At 33.4% G+C, this 23305-nt stretch overlaps 1 protein-coding gene across 5 annotated transcripts in view; it reads left to right on the forward strand.

Moving 5' to 3' along the window:
- LIN9 (lin-9 DREAM MuvB core complex component) overlaps positions 1-23305 on the forward strand; it is a 79815-nt gene that overhangs the window by 39120 nt on the left and 17390 nt on the right. For 4 of the 5 annotated variants that reach the window (XM_074262609.1, XM_074262607.1, XM_074262606.1 and 1 more), the window contains 3 exons: positions 11038-11171; positions 20089-20214; positions 22369-22526. In XM_074262609.1, coding sequence (XP_074118710.1) covers positions 11038-11171; positions 20089-20214; positions 22369-22526 — 418 coding nt within the window. Of the gene's footprint in view, positions 1-9825; positions 9949-11037; positions 11172-20088; positions 20215-22368; positions 22527-23305 lie in introns of all 5 variants that reach the window. The other variant, XM_074262610.1, reaches the window with a different exon arrangement.

Raw genomic sequence — 23305 nt, forward strand, 5'->3', positions numbered from 1 at the left:
TATTATTTGCTGCGCCACTTAGCTGCCCCAAAAAGACTTTCAAAACTATGCATTTTAACATTGTTATAGTATAAATTGTTGTTCTGATTCTATTCACTTCAGAAGTCTGGATCAGTTCCAGTTGATCAAGTATTTCTGAAATCATCTTTTTCATCATTTTTTATAGCACTATTATTTTCCATTATATTCATGTAACATAATTTCTTCAGTCATTCCCAACAGATGGACACCTTAATTTCCATTTCTTTACCATGACAAAAATAACTATAAATATTTTTGTACATGTGTCCTTTTCTTCATTTGATCTCTTTCAGGTCGTCTAGTAGTGATGCTGCTAGGTTAAAGGATATGTTAATAATTTAGGGGGCATAATCCCAAATTACTTTCAGAATGTTGTAACAATTCACAATTATACTAAAACTTCATTGATATATCTTTTCCTTCCCTTTAGATTCTCTAGCTTTTGTCATTTTCCCATTTTGCCAGCTTTCTCAATCTGATGGTTATAAAATGGTCTTAGGCTTTTTCTAAAGCTTAAACCAGTGTCTTTTTTTCCCCTCTGGATTAAATTTTTCTGTCGTAATTAGAGTTGAACTCAGTTTGGATTGTTCTTCATAGAATCAGTCCTTGTTTTTAAATATTGAAAATTTTGTAAAACTTCAGTTAGTTCTGTCTCTTGAATCTATTCTCTTTTTTTCATATCTTTTTGTGTTCTTGTTTTCAACCACCCCAAGTACCTCCTACATTCTAGAACACTATAAGAACAGTCTTGAAGGGGAAAAGAAGTCATAAAACATTGAAGAGTGCGTATTGTAGGTAGAAAAAGAAAAAAAAAAATTACACTCCTTTGCTTTGAGTATGTTAAGAAAGTTTTAGGGTTTGATTATATGACCACAATAAGTCCCAGATTTTATAAAAATATGTATTAATAATACATTTTTATTTTTCAAAATACATGCAAAGATAATTTTCAACATTTACCCTAGCAAAACATTGTGTTTCAAAATTTTTTTTTCCCTCTCTTCTCTTCCACCCCCACTCCTAGGCAGCAAGTAATCTAATGTAAGTTAAACATGTGCAATTCTTCTAAACATATTTCCACATTTATCATGCTGCGCAAGGAAAATGAGATAAAAAAAGGAAAAAATGAGAAAGAAAGAAAAAAAAAGAAGCAAACAAACAGCAAAAAAGGTGAAAATAGTTGTGATCCACATTCAGTCCCAAAGTCCTCTCTCTGGATGCACATGATTCTCTTCATCATAAGTCTATTGGAATTGGCCTAAATCACTGTTGAAGAGCCAAGTCTATCATAGTTGATCATAACTTAATCTTGCTAAGTTGCCATGTACAATGTTCTCCTGGTTCTTCTCAGTTCACTCATGTTCATATTCATGAAAGTCTCTCCAAGCCTTTCTGAAATCACCCTGCTGATCGATTCTAACAGTAATATTCCATAACATTCATATACCACAGTTTATTTAGCCATTCTCAACTGATGGGCATCCATTCAATTTCCAGTTTCTTGCCACTACAAAAAAGATTATCACAAACACTTTTGCACATGTGGCTCCCTTTCCCTTTTTTAACATCTCTCTGGGATATAAGCCCAATAGGATCAAAGAATATTCACAGTTTGATAGTTGTTTGTGCATAGTTTCCTATTGCTCTTCAGAATGGTTGGATCAGTTCACAACTCCACCAGCAAAGTATTTGTGTTCCAGCTTTCCCATATTCCCTCTAACATTTATCAATATTTTTTCCTGTCATCTTAGCCAAAATGAGAGATGTGAAGTGGTACCTAATAGTTGTCTTAATTTACATTTCTCTAACCAATGTGATTTAGAGCATTTTTTCATATGATTATACATAGATATATGTAGTGTTCTCTCCAAAATGTAATGTTCTCTGTTTCCGTTTCCTTGGGGGTCTCTGGAATCAGCCTTCGTTTCAGTTTAGTAATCACCACACAAGTAACCAAGGGTTAAAGTTCAAATCCTTTATTAAATCTTTCAAAATCTTGTCTCCTTTCCTGGGCCCCGTTAGCTTTCTTATAGTCCAGATCCTTTATTATCTCCTTCCTGGGGCTAGGCAGCTTTCTGGAAAGCCTTTCAGGCTGGCCTTGGTCTTAGTGGGGGAAGTGCAGCAGTCCAGGCCAGCCACGAGGAAGATTGAAGATTGAATTGAATTTTTCCCCTTGGTTCTAAGAGCTTAAGCCATCAGTCCTTTTCTGCCTTTCTGAACGTCTCTCAATCTCCCTGGCTGAGGCTTCTAGTTTATATGCTCCACACTGAATGCAAACCAATTATTATCTCACTAGGAAACCATTATTTGTTGTAGGATTAAATCAGTGCTAAACTAGATTTAACCATTGTCTCCTCAATTCTACTTAGTACCTTTTTTCAAGTTCGGGTCCATAACATCTCTTGTAGGATCAAATCAATCATATTGAACCATGCTAAATGAGATAACTATTGTCTCTATTAAACTTAGTACCTTGTAAGAATCCTTTGTTTCAAGTTCAAAGTTCTCTATATATTTTAGAAATGATGCCTATATCAGAAGTCTTGTTTGTAAAAATTCCCTCCTCCCTCCCTATTTTCTCCTTTCCTTCTAATCTTAGCTACATTGGTTTTGTTTGTACAAAAACTTAAATTTAATATAATAAAAATTATACATTTTTGCTTTTCATAATATTTTCTCATTCTTCTCTGCCCATAAATTCCTCCCTTCTCCACACATCTGAGAGGTAAATTATCCATTGTTCTCCTAATTCGTTTATGTATCTCTATGTCTAAATCATGAATCCATTTTGACTTTTTTATTATATAGGGTGTTAAATGTTGGTGGCCCCAGCATTTTAAAAATACTATTATGCCTCTAGTTCCTTAAAACAATTAAATATTAAGTATTAATTTGATAATGGTGAATAAGCTTAGGGAAATTCAAAACCATTGCATTTTGGGGCTGTCTATGCTTAAAAAATTGTATTAAAAAGATTTTTCAAAATAAGAAAATTTGCTGTTGTGTAGAAAAGTTTTTTTTTTTTCAAAATCTTCTTAGTATTAATAACATAATTTTTAAAATATGTAACAGGTATCTTTATAACAAAGGTTCTATAGCAACAGTTTTATTATCTGATTGTAATTAATTTTCCTGTGATTCAGTGTTAGAAATGTTTTTACTAAGTAGTATTTTTCTTCTTTCTAGTTTTCCCTCTGTTTCACGGGCTCCTAACCTTGTTCTTCTTTCTCACTGTGATTTTGACCGCCATTCCTTCTTATCCCTCATCCTTTCTTTGATAAACTTATCTCACCAGACTCCAATCTTAGGTTATCCTTACTATCTACTTTCTTAGCTCTTACATACTATTGGACAAAGCTGGAAGAATTCAAAAAACTTCCAAGTCCAATTCAGTTTTATATTATCTAATCTCAATTGTGTCCTCATTTCAGCAAGACTTTTTCCCCCCTCCCTTCTCTTCATCATTGTACTTTTTACATCAGCTTTTCCAAACTTAATTCTCCTCAATGAGGGTCCAATAAAACACTTCCTCCCTCTTAGTTAAGAAATTTTTTCTTATACTTCACCAAAAAATCCCAAAACATTGTAAACCTTTGCAGATACTTCATCTTCTCATCTGACATCATCCAGACATATTACCCTGCTTTTTTCTCCTTTACTCCTGCTTCAGATGAAGAGTTGGCCCTTCATCTTCTTTATAACCTTCAATCTCTACTTGGTGTCTCCTTCCTTGGTTCTGACAAATATGAATTTGTTTTCCTCATCCTTAAAAAATCCTTATTTGGTTCTGCTATCCTTGCTTTATTACACTTTTGCTTTATAACTGAAGTCCTTGAGAAAAGCCATTTTTACTAAGTGCCTTTACTTCCTCTTTCCCTTTCTTTTAAACTCTCTGTAGTCTAGCATCAGCTTTCATCCTTTATTTCACATTGTCTTCTCCAAATTTACTAATGATCTCTCAACTGCAAAATCTAATGACCTTTTTCCATTTTTCATCTTTAATCCTTCTGTGCTTTAATGCTGTTAAATTGCCTTTTTGAGTGTTTTTCCTTGTATGCTTTCATAACATTGCTTTTTTTTTTCCTTTTTAGTTTCTACTTCTTAATGCTTTGTTGATTCTTCATCCCCATCATATCAGCTAACCATGATTATTCCCAAAGCTTTGTTCTGAACTCACTTTTCTTCTTTATATCTAACTTTGTGATTGCCTCCGCTTCTTAGGGTTCAATGATCATTTCTATGCAAATACTTCCCAGCAATATAACCAAGTATCTCCTCTAAGCTAGTTCTCTATTCTCATATTTCTTTTGGCTTTATTGGACTGGATGTTCCAGAGCCATCTCAAACTCAACCTGTCTAAAGCAGAATCATTCTCTTCCCTTCTACCCTCCTCTGGACTTCCCTATTACTTTCAACAATGTTACTATTTTCCTAGGCTATTGTTCTCTGCATTTCTCTCAACAAGAGTGATTTAGAGCATTTTTAAATAGGACTATAGATGACTCTCATTTCTTCATTTGAAAATTGTCTGTTTATATCCTTTGACCATTTATCAATTGCAGAATGACTTGTATTCTTATAAATTTGACTCAGTTTTCTATGTATTTTTTAAATGAGGCCATTATCAGAAAGACTGGCTGTAAAAATTGTTTCCCAGTTTTCTGTTTCCCTTAAACTTTGCTACATTGATTTTGTTTGTACAGAGTCTTTTTAATTTAATCAAAGTTATCCATTTTTCATTTTGTAATGTTCTCTATTTCTTGTTTGGAAATAAATTCCTCACTTCTCCAAAGATCTGACAGCAAACTTTACCTTGCTCTCCTAATTTTCTTACAGTATCACCCTTTATGTCTAAAATCATAAACTCATTTTGATTGTATATTTCTATAAGAGTGTGAGATGTTGTCTGTGCCTAGTTTCTGCCATACTGTTTTCTAGTTTTCTAGCAATTTTTGTCAAATAATGAGTTCTTATCCCAGAAGATGGAGAATTTGGATTTATCAAACAGTAGATAATATTGATTTTTGTGTCTTGTGTACCTAACCTATTCCATTGATCTACTATTCTATTTCTTAGCTAGTACCAAATGATTTTGATGATTGCCACTTTATAATATAGTTTTAGATCTGGTGCAGCTAGGCTACCTTCCTTTGTGGTTTTTCCCCCATTAATATCAATATTCTTCCTCTATGGTTTCTTAATCTTTGTTAACCCTATCATTCATTTCCTTTTTAAGTTGTTCAACTGATGAAAGCCACAAAACTGCATAGATTTTGTGTATTATAAAATTAATTGTATATAATTTCAATTGGGACTTCATTGCTACCCAGCACTTTTTTTATTCAAATGCATTCCCTATCTTATTCTCCAGTGCAACTGTTCTAGACATTAACTCATTCTTAGATCCCATGTTTACAATAAATGATTTTATCATCATGTTTCACTGAAAAAATTAAGATTAGTATGGATATTCCTGTTATATCCTTCCTTGCCACTTTCTTTGTGATTCTAATCTATGCTTTCCTCTAAATTCTCTGTAAAAGCTCTACCTTCACATATTTACATGGTAAAGAATAAGTGAAATATTCTAGATAAAAGACTCAGGATTCTGCCATTTCAAGTTTATTTCGTTATGAATTATATGAATTCAGCTTTCTTAAAAGCTATTTCAATATAACAGGAGGCCTGACCATCAAAGCTAACTAACATATTCTGATCATAAACTCTTCCTGCTCCTTGGAGACTCCATTCCTGTGAGCTTTGTAAACTACTAGAGGTTGATGTTAATAAGATGCCATTTTTTATTTAGTCTGCTCTTTCAGAATCATATATTTGTTTGGTTTTTCTTCTGATTGGAGATCCCGTGATGAGACAATTGTTTTATATTGCTAATGCTTATAAGTATCATCGTTATTCCTGGAACAGCTTTTGAATATGTGTAAGAGCTCTCATTCCCTCCCAAAACTGGAATTAAGCTTCTCTAGAAGGTTTATTTTCCATTTTTACAAGCTCTAAAATTATATGTCTTGTTTCTGGAATGCAGTCAGGATTACTTTTTTTCCATAGGAACAACTTTCCCAAGGGGAGTTGACCTTGCTGTTTATTATCATATGTTATCTAAACTGCTACAGTTTTCAGGTATGGTGAGAAAGTAATATCACCTTTACATTATAATGGAATTGAATTTTAATGGAGCCTAAGAAACATACCCTTCTATTCCCTCTACCGTCAAAAGGAAGCATCCAAATTTCTATATTCAAATGATCATTGTTCTGTTCAAAATACTTATGATACACACTTATACACAGTGTTACTATTGTTCAGCATATGTTTTGAACATTATTTTTCAGTTGTTCTCAGTGTCTGTGATATAGTCATCTAGACATTTAATTCTATAAGCTTTTTTGAGTATCTATTTTTAGCTAGATTTTTTTTAGAGAATATACACAATGAATGAAATGTGACTTTGTACTCAAGGCATTTTACAATCTACTGGGGGTAAATAAATATAATACAAAGAATATGAAAGTGCTTAAGAGGGAAAATGTGCAAAAGTACTGTTAATAGAGTTCAAAATATCTTATATGGTAGTAAATCTTCAGCCTTAAAGGAGGTATTCAATTTTTGGAAATAGAACTTTGAGAGTCAATTCTGCTGAATAAGCTTCATCAGTCAAACAATAAATATTAGATATTTAATTAGATATAAATATTACAATTAAATAAAGTAAGTTTTTCACAAGTTGATTCTTGTTACTAAGAACATTGTTATATCCTGGTTCTGCTCACTTCACTCTGCATCAGTTCATATAAGTCTTTCCAGTTTTTTTCCCTTAAATAATCCTTTTTATCATTTTTTAAAAATAGCTTTTTATTTTTCCAAATACATGTAAAGATAGTTTCTAGCATTAAACCTTTGTGAAACCTTGTGTTCCAAATTTTCCTTGCCCTATCTCCATTCCTCTTCCCCTTCCCCTAGACAGCAAGCAATCCATTACAGGTTAAACATGTGCAATTCTTCTAAACATATTTCCCTATTTGTCATTCCGTAGAAGAAAAATCAGATCAAAGTGAAGGAAAAAAAATCCAGAAAGGTGGGATTTTAGTTGATATTTAAACAAAGTCAGGAAGGTTAATAGTCAAAAAGCTATTTTTTTTTTTTGGAGCATTCCAGGCAGGGAAGACTGTAAACAAAAATACCCAGAGCTGAGAGATGGGTCATCTTGTTCATACCTTGAGGACAATATCAGTGGATTGAAGAGTAAAGTGTAAGGAGACTAGAAAGGTGGGAGGAGACTAGATTATAAAGGCCTTTGAGTTCCAAGCAGCATCCTGTATTTAGTCCAGGAGACATTTGGAAGTTACTGGACTTTATTGGATAGAAAAGAGAAAGGGATGACATGAACAGAATTGTGCTTTAGGGAAGTCACTTTAGAGATGGAATGGATTGGCGCAAGGCAGGCTGATCTACCTACAAGGTATTCTAATAGTCCATGAGATAATGAGGGCCTACACTATAGTGGTGGTGATGTCAGAAGAGAGAAGCATATATATATATATATATATATACATATAGAAGTGAGAAATATGTTCATGAGAGATGTTGCAAAAGTAAAATTAACAGTTCTTAACAATGGATTGAATATGGGCAGTGAGAATAAATGAGCAGTCTGGGATAACTTTGTGCTTATGGAACCCAAGGGACTGGGAGGATGGAGTTGCACTCTACAGTAAGGTGGGGGGGGAGGGGGTTGAGAAGAGTTTAGGGAGAAAGATAAGCTCTGTTCTGGACATAGTTTTAAGATGTCTACTGGACTCCCAATTTGAAATGTCTAAAAGGAAGTTGGAAGTGTGAGATTGGAGCTCAGGAGAGACTTTGAAGTAGGATAGGTAGATTTGAGAAATTATCATCGTAGATATGGTAATTAAAATCCATAGGGGGTTATGTCATCAGGTGAAGCAGAAATAGAGGGAGAGAGAAGAGAGCCAGCTAGAATCCTGACGGTGACATCTATGGTTAAAGGTCCTAAGAGGATTGTACAAAGGGAATAGAAGGGGTGGTTTAATAGGCAGGCTAATGTCGCAGGCTACAAAGAGGGATTAAGGAGAATGAGAACTGGGGAAAAAACCATTAGATTTGACAACTAAGAGAGATTGTAAATAATTTAGGAAAGAGAAATTTCAGTAGCATAAGATTGGATGCTGGATTGTAAGAGATTAAGAAGTGAAAGAGAAAGTGGAAGTACTTATTGTAGATGGTCTTTTCTAGGAATTTAGCTGCAAGGACAGAAGAAATATGGAATATTAAGTTAAAGAGGCTAAGTGAGAGTTTTTTTAGGATAAGAGAGACATGGACATAATCTTCGAAAATAAGCCTCTAGACAGGGAGAGAATGAAAATAAATAGAGTGGGGGTGGCAGAGGGCTATCTGTAAAATATGTGGGAAAATTTTCAGCTGAGAGTTTGAGGATATTTGAGGAAGAATGAAAAGTTTTGGCAGAGCTGCAGTGGAAGGTGAGTTGATAAGGTAATGATAAGAATCAATTAAGATAATAGGAGGATTGCTTAATGGCAGTGAGGGCTTAGTTGAAATTGTACAGCATAATTAGCAGCACATGTGTTGGAGGGAAGACGGATGAGAGGATGATTCAAGGTTGAGACTTGACTAGGTGAAATTAGCCATATGGAGAATAGTGACTGAAGAGAGGTAGACATTTAAACATATTTTATTAGAAATGTCAGTAGTGTCATCATTATATTTGTTTAATATTTTATTTTTCCCAGTTACATAGAAAATAATTTTTTTTCCATTTATTTTTAAAACTTGAGTTCTAGATTTTCTCCCTTCCTCCTTCCCCATCCCCTCACCATTGAGAAGGCCCATGTGAAATTATACAAAACGTTTTCCCAAAGTCATGTTGTGAAAGAAAATAGATCTCTCCCCTTTCCCTCTCCCAAAAAAAACTCTCAAGAAAAATTGTTGTTATTGTTGTTGTTGAGGCAATTGGGGTTAATTGACTTGCTCAGGGTCACACAGCCAAGAAGTGTTAAGTGTCTGGGACCAAATTTTAACTCAAGTCCTCCTGACTTCATGACTAGTACTCTCTTCACTGTGCCACCTAGCTGTCCCATGAATGGCATTTTTCATCATAAGTCCTTCAGAATATGTAACGTGCTGTTGTCTCCAGAAGCTGCCGATCGCTCTCTGGGAGGAGAGCTGCTGTGTCAACTCAAATCTCTTGGACAGATTCTTCTTCCTGTAGAGAATCGTTGTGACTTCCCTTTTTATCCTCCCAGAGAATGGGTGTGGGATAATGCAAGGGCTTCTGGGAAAAATTACTTCAACCAATGAACTTGCTCCTCCTAAGCATGCAAGCTCCTCCCCAGGAATTCACAAGTAAAACTCCCAGTCATGGCCGGAACTAGAGAATTGTCAAGTACTGACTTAGCACTTAGTAAGAACCTTAATATCTCATTATCTCATTAGCACTTAGTAAGAACCTAACAAGAATAGTCTTGGATCATTTTATTACTGAAAATAGCATGATCATTCACAGCTTATCCTGTAGCATTGCTATTTGTACACAGTACATTTCACTTAGCATATGCTTTTAGAGGATTTTTGAGATTTTTCTGAGAGCACCGTGCTCATTATATTTTATAGAACAATAGTATTCCATCATAATAACATACCACAATTTATTGATAGATATCTCTTAAATTTCCGATTCTTTGCCTTGGAAAAAAAAGCTGATATATTTTTGTACATCTAGGTCCTTTTCCTCTTTTTTTCTTTTGTTAACAGTCATTATCATGAGTGGCTTATAAAGTGAGTCTGAAGACCATTCCAAAAAAGGTTTTCCAAAATTTTTGAGCAATTGGAGCATGATTGAAATGAGTAAATAACTTCCTACAAAGACTATTGAAGGTAATAGATAATACTCAAAAAAGCCCCATCATTATAATTATGGAATGTATGAAGATAAAAGAGCTAGGACTTTGAAGGAGGAAAAGTGTAGAAATAAAGGTTATGTGTAGTCTCCATATATTTTTCTTATTTGTCTTATTAACATGTCTTTTCATTTGATAGTTCGCTGTTACAGAAATATACTGGTTGTGAATTTTTTTTCTTCCCCAACCCCAGAATTCTGGTTTCTACCAACTCTACTATCTACCAATCTACATCTAATGAAATTACAGTACAATAAAAAAGTTTGACTGCCCTGTGGAATTTTTGTAACAAATTATGATCCAAAAAAAAAAATAATAAAATGTGATTTACAAATAAAAACAATCTTCTGGTTTAGAACCTATTCTTTCCCTTGGGTTTTTGTTTTATTTTTGTTTTTTCTATAGAAAAAGTTTCTTCAAAAAATATGGTAATAATATTCCAGAATTAATTTTAGTGTATTGTCAGACCATTGACTTGCTAGAGCAGAGATCAAAATCAACATTGAATTTGAAGAATAAAAATGAGAAGGTTTTTTTTTGGGGGGCGGGTTATTTTGTTTTGGTTTGGTTTTTTGCTACTTCTTTATTCTTCGTCATTTATAAAGACCTTTTTCTGAGGTGAAAAAGGAGAAATATATTTTCAAATAAAGGTGATAAACAATTTATTTAAATATATTATTCAAAAAGTAGATAGGTTGTGGTCATAGAGCAAAATGAGGAATTATAAATAAGTTGTATGTTTCATTATGGAGGATTTGTGAGAGGAAACTGTCACAGCATAGAAAAGGCTAAGTTTTAAATTATGTCATTGTAGTACCCACATTGCTAAGATCTTGCATGTTTTTTCATTGAGGGCATTATTTAGTATGGATAAGCAAACAATTATCAATTTTGATTTTTATGATATATTTTATGAAAACTTGTAGGCTTTAAGTTACACTAATAAAACATTTTAGCTTAGGAATTTTGAATATTTCATGTAAGTTTTACCAAAACTTTTTTTTTTTTTACAAAGGCATTTCACTTAGAAAACTGAATTTCAAATAATCTCTATTTCATTTTCTAGAAATTCACAGCAACAATGTCAACACCAGACAAGAAAGCTTCACAGAAGATTGCGTTCCGTCTACGAAACCTTCTCAAACTTCCTAAAGCGCACAAGTGGTGTATATATGAATGGTTCTATTCAAATATAGATAAGTATGTGTTATGTTTTACACTGATTTGAACTATAAATTCAATTTTTTTAAACATTAAAAATTGGAATCTTATCTATAGATATTTGTTCCTTAACATCATTCTTTTTTAGATAAAATAATTTTTTAAAATTTACATAGTAAGGCACTATGCTATATCCTTCCCCTCTTTTAAATAAAAATTTCTGTTCTTTCTCAAATCAACCATCTACTTTAACCATAGTTTGACATTTTTCTCTCCCTTTCTGAGAAAGGAATTTCAGCATCTTGATTAATAAAAGTGAATTTTTTTTAATATAATTTTTTAAATTACAAAAAATGTAGATACTCAGAACTGAATATTCTGTTAATTCTTCAAAGACAGATTACTATCTGCAGTGAAAAATCTATTTTGGGTTTTTTTTTTTTTTTGTAAGTTTGATGGTACAGACATAATTGGTGATAAAAATTATTCAGATAGCGTTTTGAAAAATACATTTACTGTTTTCTAAAGAAGTATTTACAGAACTTGTTAATAGGTGTCCTGTATATAAATAGGAAAAAAATTCCACAAGTATCTGATTGAATTCTGGGTACATAGCTATATAAGAACTATGGGAAAAATTCTGAAAGTTTTGATGGTCACTTGGTTCTAATTGATTAATCATTGTCTTCTCACTATTCTGATTACTGGCCACCTACCTGATAAAGTATTTTCACTCTAATTTGAAACTGAGTTCCATGAAGATTCAGATTTGAATTAGGTTAGGTTCAAAGGATTCACAACAACTTTGTATTATGAAATAGAATGATTTCTGGGCCTGGGGTTGGTTCCTGGTTTTAGAGGCTTGTGAGTGAGATGGTTTAACCTTAGAAACTAAGGGGTTTGGGAAAGATTTTTAAGAGTAATGGTCACAGAATCCAAATCATAGAATCTCAGCTCTATAAAAGAACTGAATGGGCACTGGTACATAACAAGAATCATTTCTACAAACATACTAGCCTTTTCTTAAAGACCTCTAGTACATATACAAACCTATTCTACTTTTAGAGGGATAACAGAGTAGCTCTTGATATTAAGAGAACTTTTTTTCAATCAGACATAAATATGCCTCTCTAAAACTTATGATTTTGATTGATTCTGCCTTCTGAGGCCAAATAAACAAACTTTTCCCTTCAGATGTTTGAAGATCATAGCTTCTTCTCTCCTCCCACTTCTGAGTCTTCTCTTCAGCCGAAAGAACCCCAGTTTCTTAAGCTGAAATTTATATAGTAGAATCTTTAGGCCATTACCATTTTGATTATCCTATCCTGGATATATTCTGTCCAGCCTTTTCTAAGTTTTGACACCCAGAATTTAACACAATTTTATATAATGTTTGATTGGAGCAGATAACAGTAGGACTATCTCTTTCATAATCCTTTTCAATCTGCTTTTCTTTTTTTTCCCAATGAAATTTTTTTTTAATTAAAACTTTATTTTCAAAACACACATGGGATAATTTTCTACATTCACTCTTACAAAACCTTGTGTTCCAGGTTTTCCCTACCTTCCCTCCACCTCCTTCCCTAGACAGCAAGTAATCCAATATATGTCAATCTGCTTTTCTTAATACAACCTAAGATCCTATTAGCGTTTTTGTATTATTCATCAACATTAGAAATAATATTTATATAACATTTATTTTGTGCCAGATACTTTCCTAGGCACTTTACCATTGATCCTCATAACAACTTTGGGAGATAGATACTATCATTATTCCCATTTTACAGTTGAGGAAACTGAGGCAAGCAGAAGTTAATTGACTTGATCAGGGGGGTCACGTAGCTAGTAATTGTGTAATGGCAAATTTGAACTCTGGTCTTCCATCCTGGTGCTCTTTTCCATGGCAATACTTAACAACTTCTTATACTTAATTGCAGGGTTCTTCCAAATAAACTGCTGTCAAACAATTTTTCTCCCATCATCTATTTAGGAAATTGATTGTCCCAAATTTTCCCATCTTCTGTACATATCTTTTGAAACTCATATTTGGTTGATAAGTTCCCAGCATCCTTATTGACCTCTTTAGACAGCTCTCCTTTTTGTTGATCATCAGAATTGTTTTTCTGTGTCTTCATAATTTTATTCTTGAGAGCCTCCTATTCCTCATGGGCAGACTTTACCCAGAGGACATACGATGCTACAGACACCCCTTTTACTTATCTCTTTCAGTAAGACATACCCTTCAAGAGCTCATTCCAGAATTGAAAACATTCTACTTATCTTTTTTTAGAATCCTGGAAATTGGATTTTCTCAAATCTGGGATGTATATTAGACTAGATTTGTTTTTCCCTTCCTTTTTTAAAAATAATAATAGATTTTTATTTTTCAAAATATATGCATAGATAATTTTCAATATTTCACCCTTGAAAAACTTTGTTCCAAATTTTTCTTCCTCCTTCCCCATCTCCCCTCACTTTTAGGAAGCAAATAATCTAATATATGTTAAACATGTGCAATTTTTTCTAAACATTTTCACATTTATCATGCTGCACAAGAAAAATCAGATAAAAAAGGGAAAAAAATGAGAAAGAAAAAAACTAAGCAAACAACATGATGAAAATACTATCTTGTGATCCACCAGACCCCATATTCCTCTCTCTGGATGTAGATGGTTGTCTCCATCATAAGTTTATTGGAATTGGCCTGAATCACCTCATTGTTGAGAAGAGTCAAGTCTATCATAGTTGATCTTCACATAATCTTGTTGTACAGTCTTCTCTTGATTCTACTCAGTTCACTTAACATCACACTTCATGTGAGTCTCTCCAGGTCTCTTTGAAATCGTCCTGCTGATTGTGTCTTATAATACAGTAATATTCTATTACATTCATATACCATAATTTATTCATCCATTCTCCAACTGATAGGCATCCATTCAATTTCCAGTTTCTTGCTACTACAAAAAGGGTTGGTACAAATATTTTTGTACATGTGGGTCCTTTTCCCTTTTTTGTGATCTCTTTAGGATATAAGCCCAGTAAAAACACTGCTGGATCAAAAAATATGCAGTTTGATGGCTCTTTGGGTATAGTTCCCTATTGCTCTTCAGAATGGTTGGATCAGTTCACAATTCCACCAGCAAAGTATTAGTGTCCCACTTTTCCCATATGCCAGCCAGCATTTATCATTACCTATTCCTTTCATTTTAGCCAATCTGAGAGGTGTGAAGTAGTCTCAAAATTGTCTTAATTTGCATTTCTCCAGCCAATGATTTAGAGCATTTTTTTCATATGATGGCTTTAATTTTGTCATCTGAAAATTGTCAGTTCCTCTCCTTTGACCATTTCTTAATTGAAATTAATTTCTTAATTTCTTATGTTCTTATAAATTTGAGTCATTTCTCTGTGTATTTAGAAATGAGGCCTTTATCAGAATCTTTGCATATAAAATTTTCCCCACTTTTCTGCTTCCCTTCTAATCTTGGCTGCATTGGTTTTGTTTGTACAACAACTTATTAACATAATCAAAATTATCCATTTTACATTTTATAATATTCTCTAGTTTTTCTTTGGCCATTAATTTCTTCCCCATAGATCTGAGAGGTAGACTATCCCTTGTTCTTCTCATTTACATATAGTATCACCCTTTTTGTCTGTAAATCATAAATCCATTTTGACCTTATCAGTATAAGGTGTTAGGTGTTGATCAATTCAGAGTTTCTGCTATACTGTTTTCCAATTTTTCTAGTAATTTTTGTCAAGTAGTGAATATTGGGTTTATCAAACATTAGATTCCATATATAGTCACTGACTACTGTGTCTTGTGAATCTAACCCAACCTATAACCTCTGTGTGTGTGTGTGTGTGTGTGTGTGTGTGTGTGTGTGTGTGTAATTTAATGCCCTATGCAGTGTTGTGTATTCATGGGAAGAGTTTTCTCCTGTTTCTTCTGAGACCAAGTTTATTCTAAATTATAAATTTTGAAGTATTCTGTATAAGTTCTTTTGTGGTTCTTGTTTCTGTTGTCATTTTGTATGTTTTCCTGACTCTTTTATATAATTTTGCTTTGTTTCATGTAAGTTTTTATCCATGTTTTTCTATATTCATCTTGTACGTAATTTTTTTTTACTGCACACTACTATTTTATTATATTTATGTATCACACTTTGCTTAGTTCTTCCCCCAATTGATGAGATCTCCCCTATTTGCAGTTTTTTCTTTCCACAAGAAATGTAGTTCTAAAAATTTTGGTATATTTGGAGTTTTCTTTTCTTTTTTTTTTTTTTTTAAATGGACCTCTTGGTTATTTTAGTTATTTTACTCATAATATTCCAAATTATTTTCTAAACGGAACAGATCAATTTAAGAGTCTACCAACATTGTATTAGTGTGCCTGTCTTTCTATAATCTCTCCAACATTGACTATTCTCATCTTTTGTCATTTTTGCCAACTTAACTGATTTTGAAGTAAATTTCCTTGTTGTGATTTGCATTTTTCTTATTATTAATGATTGGATTTACTATTTATTAATAATAAATTTTTAAAAATAAACATTTATTAAGCACTTATTTGTCAGGCATTGTACTAAGCATTAACAATACAAATACAAATAAAAAGAAAGACAGTATCTGCCATCAAGGATTTCACATTCTAATGGGGAAATATAATATATAAAAGGAAATGGTAGATGGATTCCCAAATATTTTATATTCTCAACATTTGTTTGGAATGGAATTTCTCTTTGTATCTCTTGCTTTTGCATTTTGTTGGTGATATATAAGAATGCTGAGGATTTATGTGGATTTATTTTGTATCCTGCCACTTTGCTAAAATTCTGAATTATTTCTAATAGCTTTTTAGCAGAGTCTTTGGGGTTCTCTAAGTATACCATCATGCCATCTGCAAAGAGTGATAGTTTGATTTCCTCATTTCCTACTCTAATTCCTTGAATCTCTTTCTCGGCTCTTATTGCCGAGGCTAGCGTTTCTAGTACTATATTGAATAGAAATGGTGATAGTGGGCAACCTTGTTTCACTCCTGATCTTACTGGGAAAAGTTGCAGTTTATTTCTATTGCATATTATGCTTACTGACGGTCTTAAATATATGCTCCTCAATCCTATAAATCTAATCAAAGACTTTTCCCACGGGCCTCACTCACTTTGGAATGTTCTGACTGCCCTATCATGCCCCAACAAAATTCATTACTGGAAAACCTCATCATCTTGCAAGAACTAATTAGTTTTATTACTTATACCTAATAAAAACTGACAAGCAAAACAAACTTTCATACTGGCCCTGTCCAAAACATGTTCTTCATTTTGCAAATAAGTTTATCACCTTTTTGATAGGAGATAGGTAGCATTTTTCATCATTGGTCCTCCTAAATTGATCTTATGAAGAAGAGTAACCAACAAGCAAACAACAAGGAAAACCACTATAATTCTTACCAAAAAAAGGGGAAAAGTAGCACATTAGTGGATGAAACAGAAATGATAATATCTTGTTTGTAGTGAAGTGACCGCATCATTTGAAATTTTGTGATTAAAAAGAAATAGACCAGATGATCAGTGGAACAGATTAGATACAAAGGACAAAAAAGGGTACATCTATAGCAATCTAGTCTTTGACAAACCCAAAGATACCAACATTAGGGACAAAAATTCATTATTCGGAAGAAACTGTTGGGAAAACTGGAAATTAGTATGGCAGAAATTAGATATGGACCCACACTTAACACCATATACCAAGATAAGATCAAAATGGGTCCATGATTTAGGCATAAAGAATGAGATCATAAATAGATTAGAGGAACAGAGAATAGTCTACCTCTCAGACCTGTGTCACTGATCATCTGGTCTATTTCTTAGCCAGTACCACATGGTTTTGGTGACTGCTGCTATATAATATAGCTTTAAATCAGGTACATTAGACCACCTTCCTCTGACTTTTTTTTCATTAGTTCCCTTGCAATTCTCGACCTTTTATTCTTCCATATGGATTTTGTTGTTATTTTTTCTAGGTCATTAAAATAGTTTCTTGGGAGTCTGATTGGTATAGCACTAAATAAATAGATTAGTTTGGGGAGTATTGTCATCTTTATTATATTCGCTCGGCCTATCCAAGAGCACTGAATGTCTTTCCAATTATTTAAATCTGACTTTATTTTTGTGGCAAAAAAAAGGAAAGGAAGTTGTATCAGACCTAAAACTATTATAAAGCAGCAGTCATCAAAACCATTTGGTACTGGCTAAGAAATAGGATAGTGGATAAGTTATAGGTTGGGTTAGATTCACAAGACACAGTAGTCAATGACTATATATGTGACCCAGCATTGCTGTTATTGGGCTTATATCCCAAAGAAATACTAAAGAGCGGAAAGGGACTTGTATGTGCCAAAATGTTTGTGGCAGCTCTTTTTGTTGTAGCTAGAAACTGGAAGTTGAATGGATGTCCATCAATTGGAGAATGGTTGGGTAAATTGTGGTATATGAAGGTTATGGAATATTATTGCTCTGTAAGAAATGACCAGCAGGAGGAATACAGAGAGGCTTGGAGAGACTTACATCAACTGATGCTGAGTGAAATGAGCAGAACCAGAAGATCACTATACACTTCAACAACAATACTGTATGAGGATGTATTCTGATGGAAGTGGAAATCTTCAACATAAAGAAGATCCAACTCACTTCCAGTTGATCAATGATGGACAGAAATAACTACACCCAGAGAAGGAACACTGGGAAGTGAATGTAAATTGTTAGCACTACTGTCTATCTACCCAGGTTACTTATACCTTCGGAAGCTAATAATTAATGTGCAACAAGAAAATGGTATTTACACACATATATTGTATCTAGGTTATATTGTAACACATGTAAAATGTATGGGATTACCTGCCATCGGGGGGAGGGAGTGGAGGGAGGGAGGGGATAATTTGGAAAAATGAATTAAAAAAAAAAAAAAAAGATTTATAGGATTGCTGGCAAGTATAATTTTTACCAGTTTTTTCTCTTAAGTACACTCTATCATGAGTTAAGATCACATCACTCCTACATTTTAAGTCTTATTCCAGAAATCCAAATTAACTTTTAAGGTATCATTTTCTTTTCTTTTTTTAAAATTTTATTAATTTTATAATTATAACATTTTTTTTGACAGTACATATGCATAGGCAATTTTTTACAACATTATCTCTTGCACTCCCTTCTGTTCCAAATTTTCCCCTCCTTCCCTCCACCCCCTCCTCTAGATGACAGGCAGTCCCATACATATTAAATATGTTACAGTATATCCTAGATACAATATATGTGTGCAGAACTGAATTTCTTGTTACACAGGAAGAATTGGATTTGTAAGGTAAAAATTATCTGGGAAGAAAAACAAAAATGCAAACAGTTTACACTCATTTCCCAGTGCTCCTTCTCTGGGCATAACTGATTCTGTCCGTCATTAATCAATTGGATCTGAGTTAGATCTTCTCTTTGTTGAAGATATCCACTTTAAGGTATCATTTTCTTAACCAATTATTTACCTCCCAAATCTATCCTTCCACTGTGAAACATTTAATTTCTACGGGGCACGGTAATGAAAACTTTTCTAGTAATACTCTGAGTTTTGAGTTTTCAGTTTTCCTACCCAGAAGTTCCACTGGGATTGCTAAGGGCCATTCAAAACTCCTGGTACTATTTATTAATCATCCATAGTCCTAGGTTTCTAGGACTGACTTAATTTGCTACAGGACTCCCCTTTGTGCGCTCTGCACTCAAGCCAAAATATACTTGTTTCTAAATATTACATGCCACACTTCATCTCTTGTCTGTGCCTCGGCAAAGGCTGTCTCTCATATCCAGAATATCCCCTTCCTTTCCATTGCAGCTTAGCTTAAGCACTACACCATCCTAGGAGACCTTTCCTGATCCTCTCAGCTTCTAGTGCTCTCTTCCCCCCAGCTCCCTAAAAGTTCTTCTACTTCTATCTTTATTTTCTATTATATTTAGACATGGACATATTATTAACTTTAATAGAATAGAAGCCCCACAAAGTCAGGAACTGTTACTTTTTTGTTTTTGCTTCCCCAGTACCTACCACAGTACCTCTGTAGTTAAGTATAGACTTGTTAAACAGGTAAATATTTGTTAATTAACTGGGCTTCAAGCAGCTTTGAAGTTGACTCTCCTCATCTAGGGATTTCATTGATTTCATAACTAATCTAAGACATATATGCTTTCTGTAGGGGCACATGTGAAATATATTTATAGTTAATTTTAAATTAGTGGTCTAGGAAGCAACTAGGTATGGCTCAGTGGATTGAGCCTTAAATTTGGACTCAGGAAGACCTGAGTTCAAATCCATCTTCAGCCACTAACTAGTTACGTGACCTTCCTAAGTAACATAACCTCTGTTGCCTTAATCCACCGGAGAAAGAAATGGCAACCTGCTTCATTGTCTGTGCCATGAAAACTCTGGGGAAAGTTGACCCAGACAGATCACAGAAGAGCAGAAGACCACTGAACCTGGTCTGTCACGGTATCTCCTTTGTAGGTAATATTGCAATTCCTGGGCAGCTTTGGAGTTGAACATAACAAATGCCAGTGACTAATAGAGGTTAAGGAGTAGCATTTGGGGTAATTTATTCAGACACTTTCTTTTCCTCATGATCCTGAATCAAGTCTCACGAACTTTGCCTCTCTTCATCTGACAAATGAGCAGCTGCCTCTCATGGTTGTTGTGAGCATCAAATGGGTTATTCCTAAGTGCTTTTCAAACCTTAACACACTGCATAATCCTAGTTATTATTAATAACATAGAAACTGTAGCAACAGCAGTTATTTTTATAATGAAAAGTTTAACACTTAACCAACAGAATGATCCTAGAAAGAATATGCTTTTAATTCATTTTAAGAAAATAGCCAATTTCTTGAAACTTATTAAAATATCATCTTTGTTTTAACAGACCACTATTTGAAGGAGATAATGACTTTTGTGTCTGTCTGAAAGAATCTTTTCCTAATCTGAAGACCCGAAAGTTAACAAGAGTGGAATGGGGAAAAATTAGAAGACTGATGGGAAAACCACGGAGGTAGAAATATAGTTGTGATTTTTTGTTTAATTTTAAGTTGATTAGTTATTATTATAACTGTTAAGTGTAATGATCCACACCATACTACTAACTTTAAGATTATGTTCTTATCTGTTAAATGTTTTATTAGCTTTAGCTTAAATATTATAAGTAACATTATGAGAACTCCTGACAAAAGATTACCTTGCTATATGATGCTGCCTATACCTAGCTTTCCTGAAGTTCTCTATCTTCTGAAGAACTTTGATTTTCCACAAGTAACTTTTTTCATTTTACTCTACTAAATACCTTAAGTGAATCTTAATTTTTTTATGGTATAATGTTTATTTATTTTTTTTTTAATTAGGAAAATTTTATGCCAATTTTATTGTTTTTAGAAGCTTTAATCCTTATTGTTTTGTTGTATTATCCATAATAGAGTTATTGTACATAGAAATTTCTCCACATAACTAGTGGGAAAACTGAAGTCTATTAAGTCTATTTGATTTGGCTAGTTAAAGTACAATTTTGCTTTCTTAAATTGTGTATCAAAAGTACAGACATAAATTTTGTTGTAGTGGTTTTTTGTTTTGTTTTGTTTTGTTTTTGGCAAAGCAATTGGTGTTAAATGACTTGCCCAAGATCACTCAACTAGTAAGTATTAAGTGCCTGAGGGCCAGATTGGAATTTCAAGTCCTCATGATTCCACTGCTCTATCCATGCATCATCTAATTACTCCCAGAGAAAAATTTTATAATACTTTATCAAGTTGTTAATGCTTATTATTGTTCTTTGTTTTCAAAAATATTTATAGAAACACGTTTTTTCTTTCTTCTCTGTCTCTCTTCCCTATCTGTCTCTCTGTGTCTCTCAAATATTTTGAAGTAAAAGTGTTGTGGAATTAGTTAACTTGTTCAGTGGATAGATCACTGAACCTGAAATTAGGAAGACATGAGTTGAAATCCTTAAAGTCTCAAATATTTATTAGCTGTACCATCCCAGGCAAGTCACTTATAACCTCTGGTTTCTTTTCTGTAAAATGAAGATACTAATAGCAACTCCTTCCCAGGATTTTTGTGGGGATCAAATGAAATAGTACCTGTAAAATGCTTTGCAAATTCTAAATCTCCACATATTATTTATTTATTCATTAATTTATCTATCTATCTATTTATATGTTTATATTTTTTGCTGAGGCAATTGGGGTCACCAACTAAGAAGTTTTAAGTGTCTGAGCTCAGATTTGAACTCAAGTCCTTCTGACTTCAAGGCTGGTGCCTGCTATGCTACCTAGTTGCCCCATTTTCTATATAATTAATATAAAATTAATATCACTTCCATATTAACTATTTCCATATTAACCACATGATCTGCCTTCTTGCTCCTTTATTGTCTGCTGTTATCATTCTTATCAGTTTTGTTAATATCATTTTGTAGCATCATCAGGGCACCACATCCCCTCTTTCTTTTGTGTGTATTCTATGTTGAATCATTTGCCTGCCCACCACTAATAGTAAGATTCATTGTTTTTTGAATTCACCAAAGTATTTGAGCATAGGAGGCAGCCAGACTATACTTAAAGTTTTAATTTTTATTTCAGGTAAAACATTTCATACTTTGAAATATGATGAATTTTTCTTTTAATTCTAACAGTATGATGTAAGTGTATTTTTGACCCCTCACTCCGGAGAGACATAGAACAATTTTTTTGAAAAGAAAACTTTTATTTTAGGCATTTTAGACTTTAAATCAAATGATGTTGGCTAAATCACTTTCCTGCTTCAAATTATATAAAAAATATAGATGATCCTTATGCCTTCTTATTGCTCAACATAGTGAGATGACTGTATTGTTTTGTTTTGTTTTGTTTTTGCTGAGGCAATTGGGGGTTAAGTGACTTGCCCAGGGTCACATAGCTAGGAAAAGTTAAGTGTCTGAAGTTACATTTTGAACTCAGATCCTCCTGACTTTAGGTCTGGTGCTCTATCTAATGCACTATCTAGCTGTCCCAGAGATAACTGTTTTTAAAGACCTTAAAAGTGCCTTTTAAATATGAAAGGTCATTCTTTTTGTGAATGAAGTTGAACAAGAAGTCTAATAAGGACATAGTTTGGAGGTCAGAATTTGAATTAAAAAAAAAGGATTCAATTTAGCTAACCTAATGATGTATCCTAGGTGTTCTTCTGCATTTTTTGAGGAGGAACGAGCAGCATTAAAGCAGAAACGGCAAAAAATTCGGCTCTTACAACAAAGGAAGGTTGCAGATGTATCCCAGTTCAAAGATCTTCCAGATGAGATTCCTCTCCCCTTGGTTATTGGGACAAAAGTCACAGGTAAGAGAGAGAGTAGGTACACCACACTCCAAAAAAGAGATTATCTGAAAATGTGTTAGGAAGAGCAGCTATTTACAAATTAAAAGTTAAAGCTCACAAATTTGACAATACTTATTGAAGACAGACTACTTCATCATTTTGGACACACGTGATTTTTAGTTATCAAGAAAAAATTATAATCATTTATCAATTTTCATGGAGATAATATTCATAGAAAGTAAAACTTGCAAATATTGATACACTGAACCTATGGGAAATAAGTTTCCACAGTCACCAAAAATTTAATCTTTCACTAGGAATTCCTGAAAATACACTTTTATGCATACAATTCTTTATAAAAGTGGTCCTCAAATTTTTAAAATAGGGGGCCATTTCACTGTCCCTCAGACTGTTGGAGGGCCAGACTATAGTAAAAACAAAAGCTCACACTCTTGTCTCCGCCCTTCAGCCCATTTGCCATAGCCTGTCAGGCCTCATAAACATCCTTAGTGGCCACATCTGCCCCTTGGGCCATAGTTTGAGAACCCTTGCTTTATAACAACACATTAATTCTGATAATGTGCACTTTCCTAATGCAGTAACCACAAAGTAATCCATAAAATGCAGTACACGAAATAAAATTGGCAACATACAAAACATTTTCTCACTAGTAATTCCCTAGAATTTTGTGGCCTTTTATGTTAACATCTCAATTTAAAAAAAAAAATTTGATTTCAGATAACTTTTCAAACACATGAAATCTATAGTACAATTAATATTATGCAGCAAATAAAATTCTC

The sequence above is a fragment of the Sminthopsis crassicaudata genome, chromosome 4 (genome assembly GCF_048593235.1).
Source record: "Sminthopsis crassicaudata isolate SCR6 chromosome 4, ASM4859323v1, whole genome shotgun sequence".
Taxonomy (NCBI): Eukaryota; Metazoa; Chordata; class Mammalia; order Dasyuromorphia; family Dasyuridae; genus Sminthopsis; species Sminthopsis crassicaudata.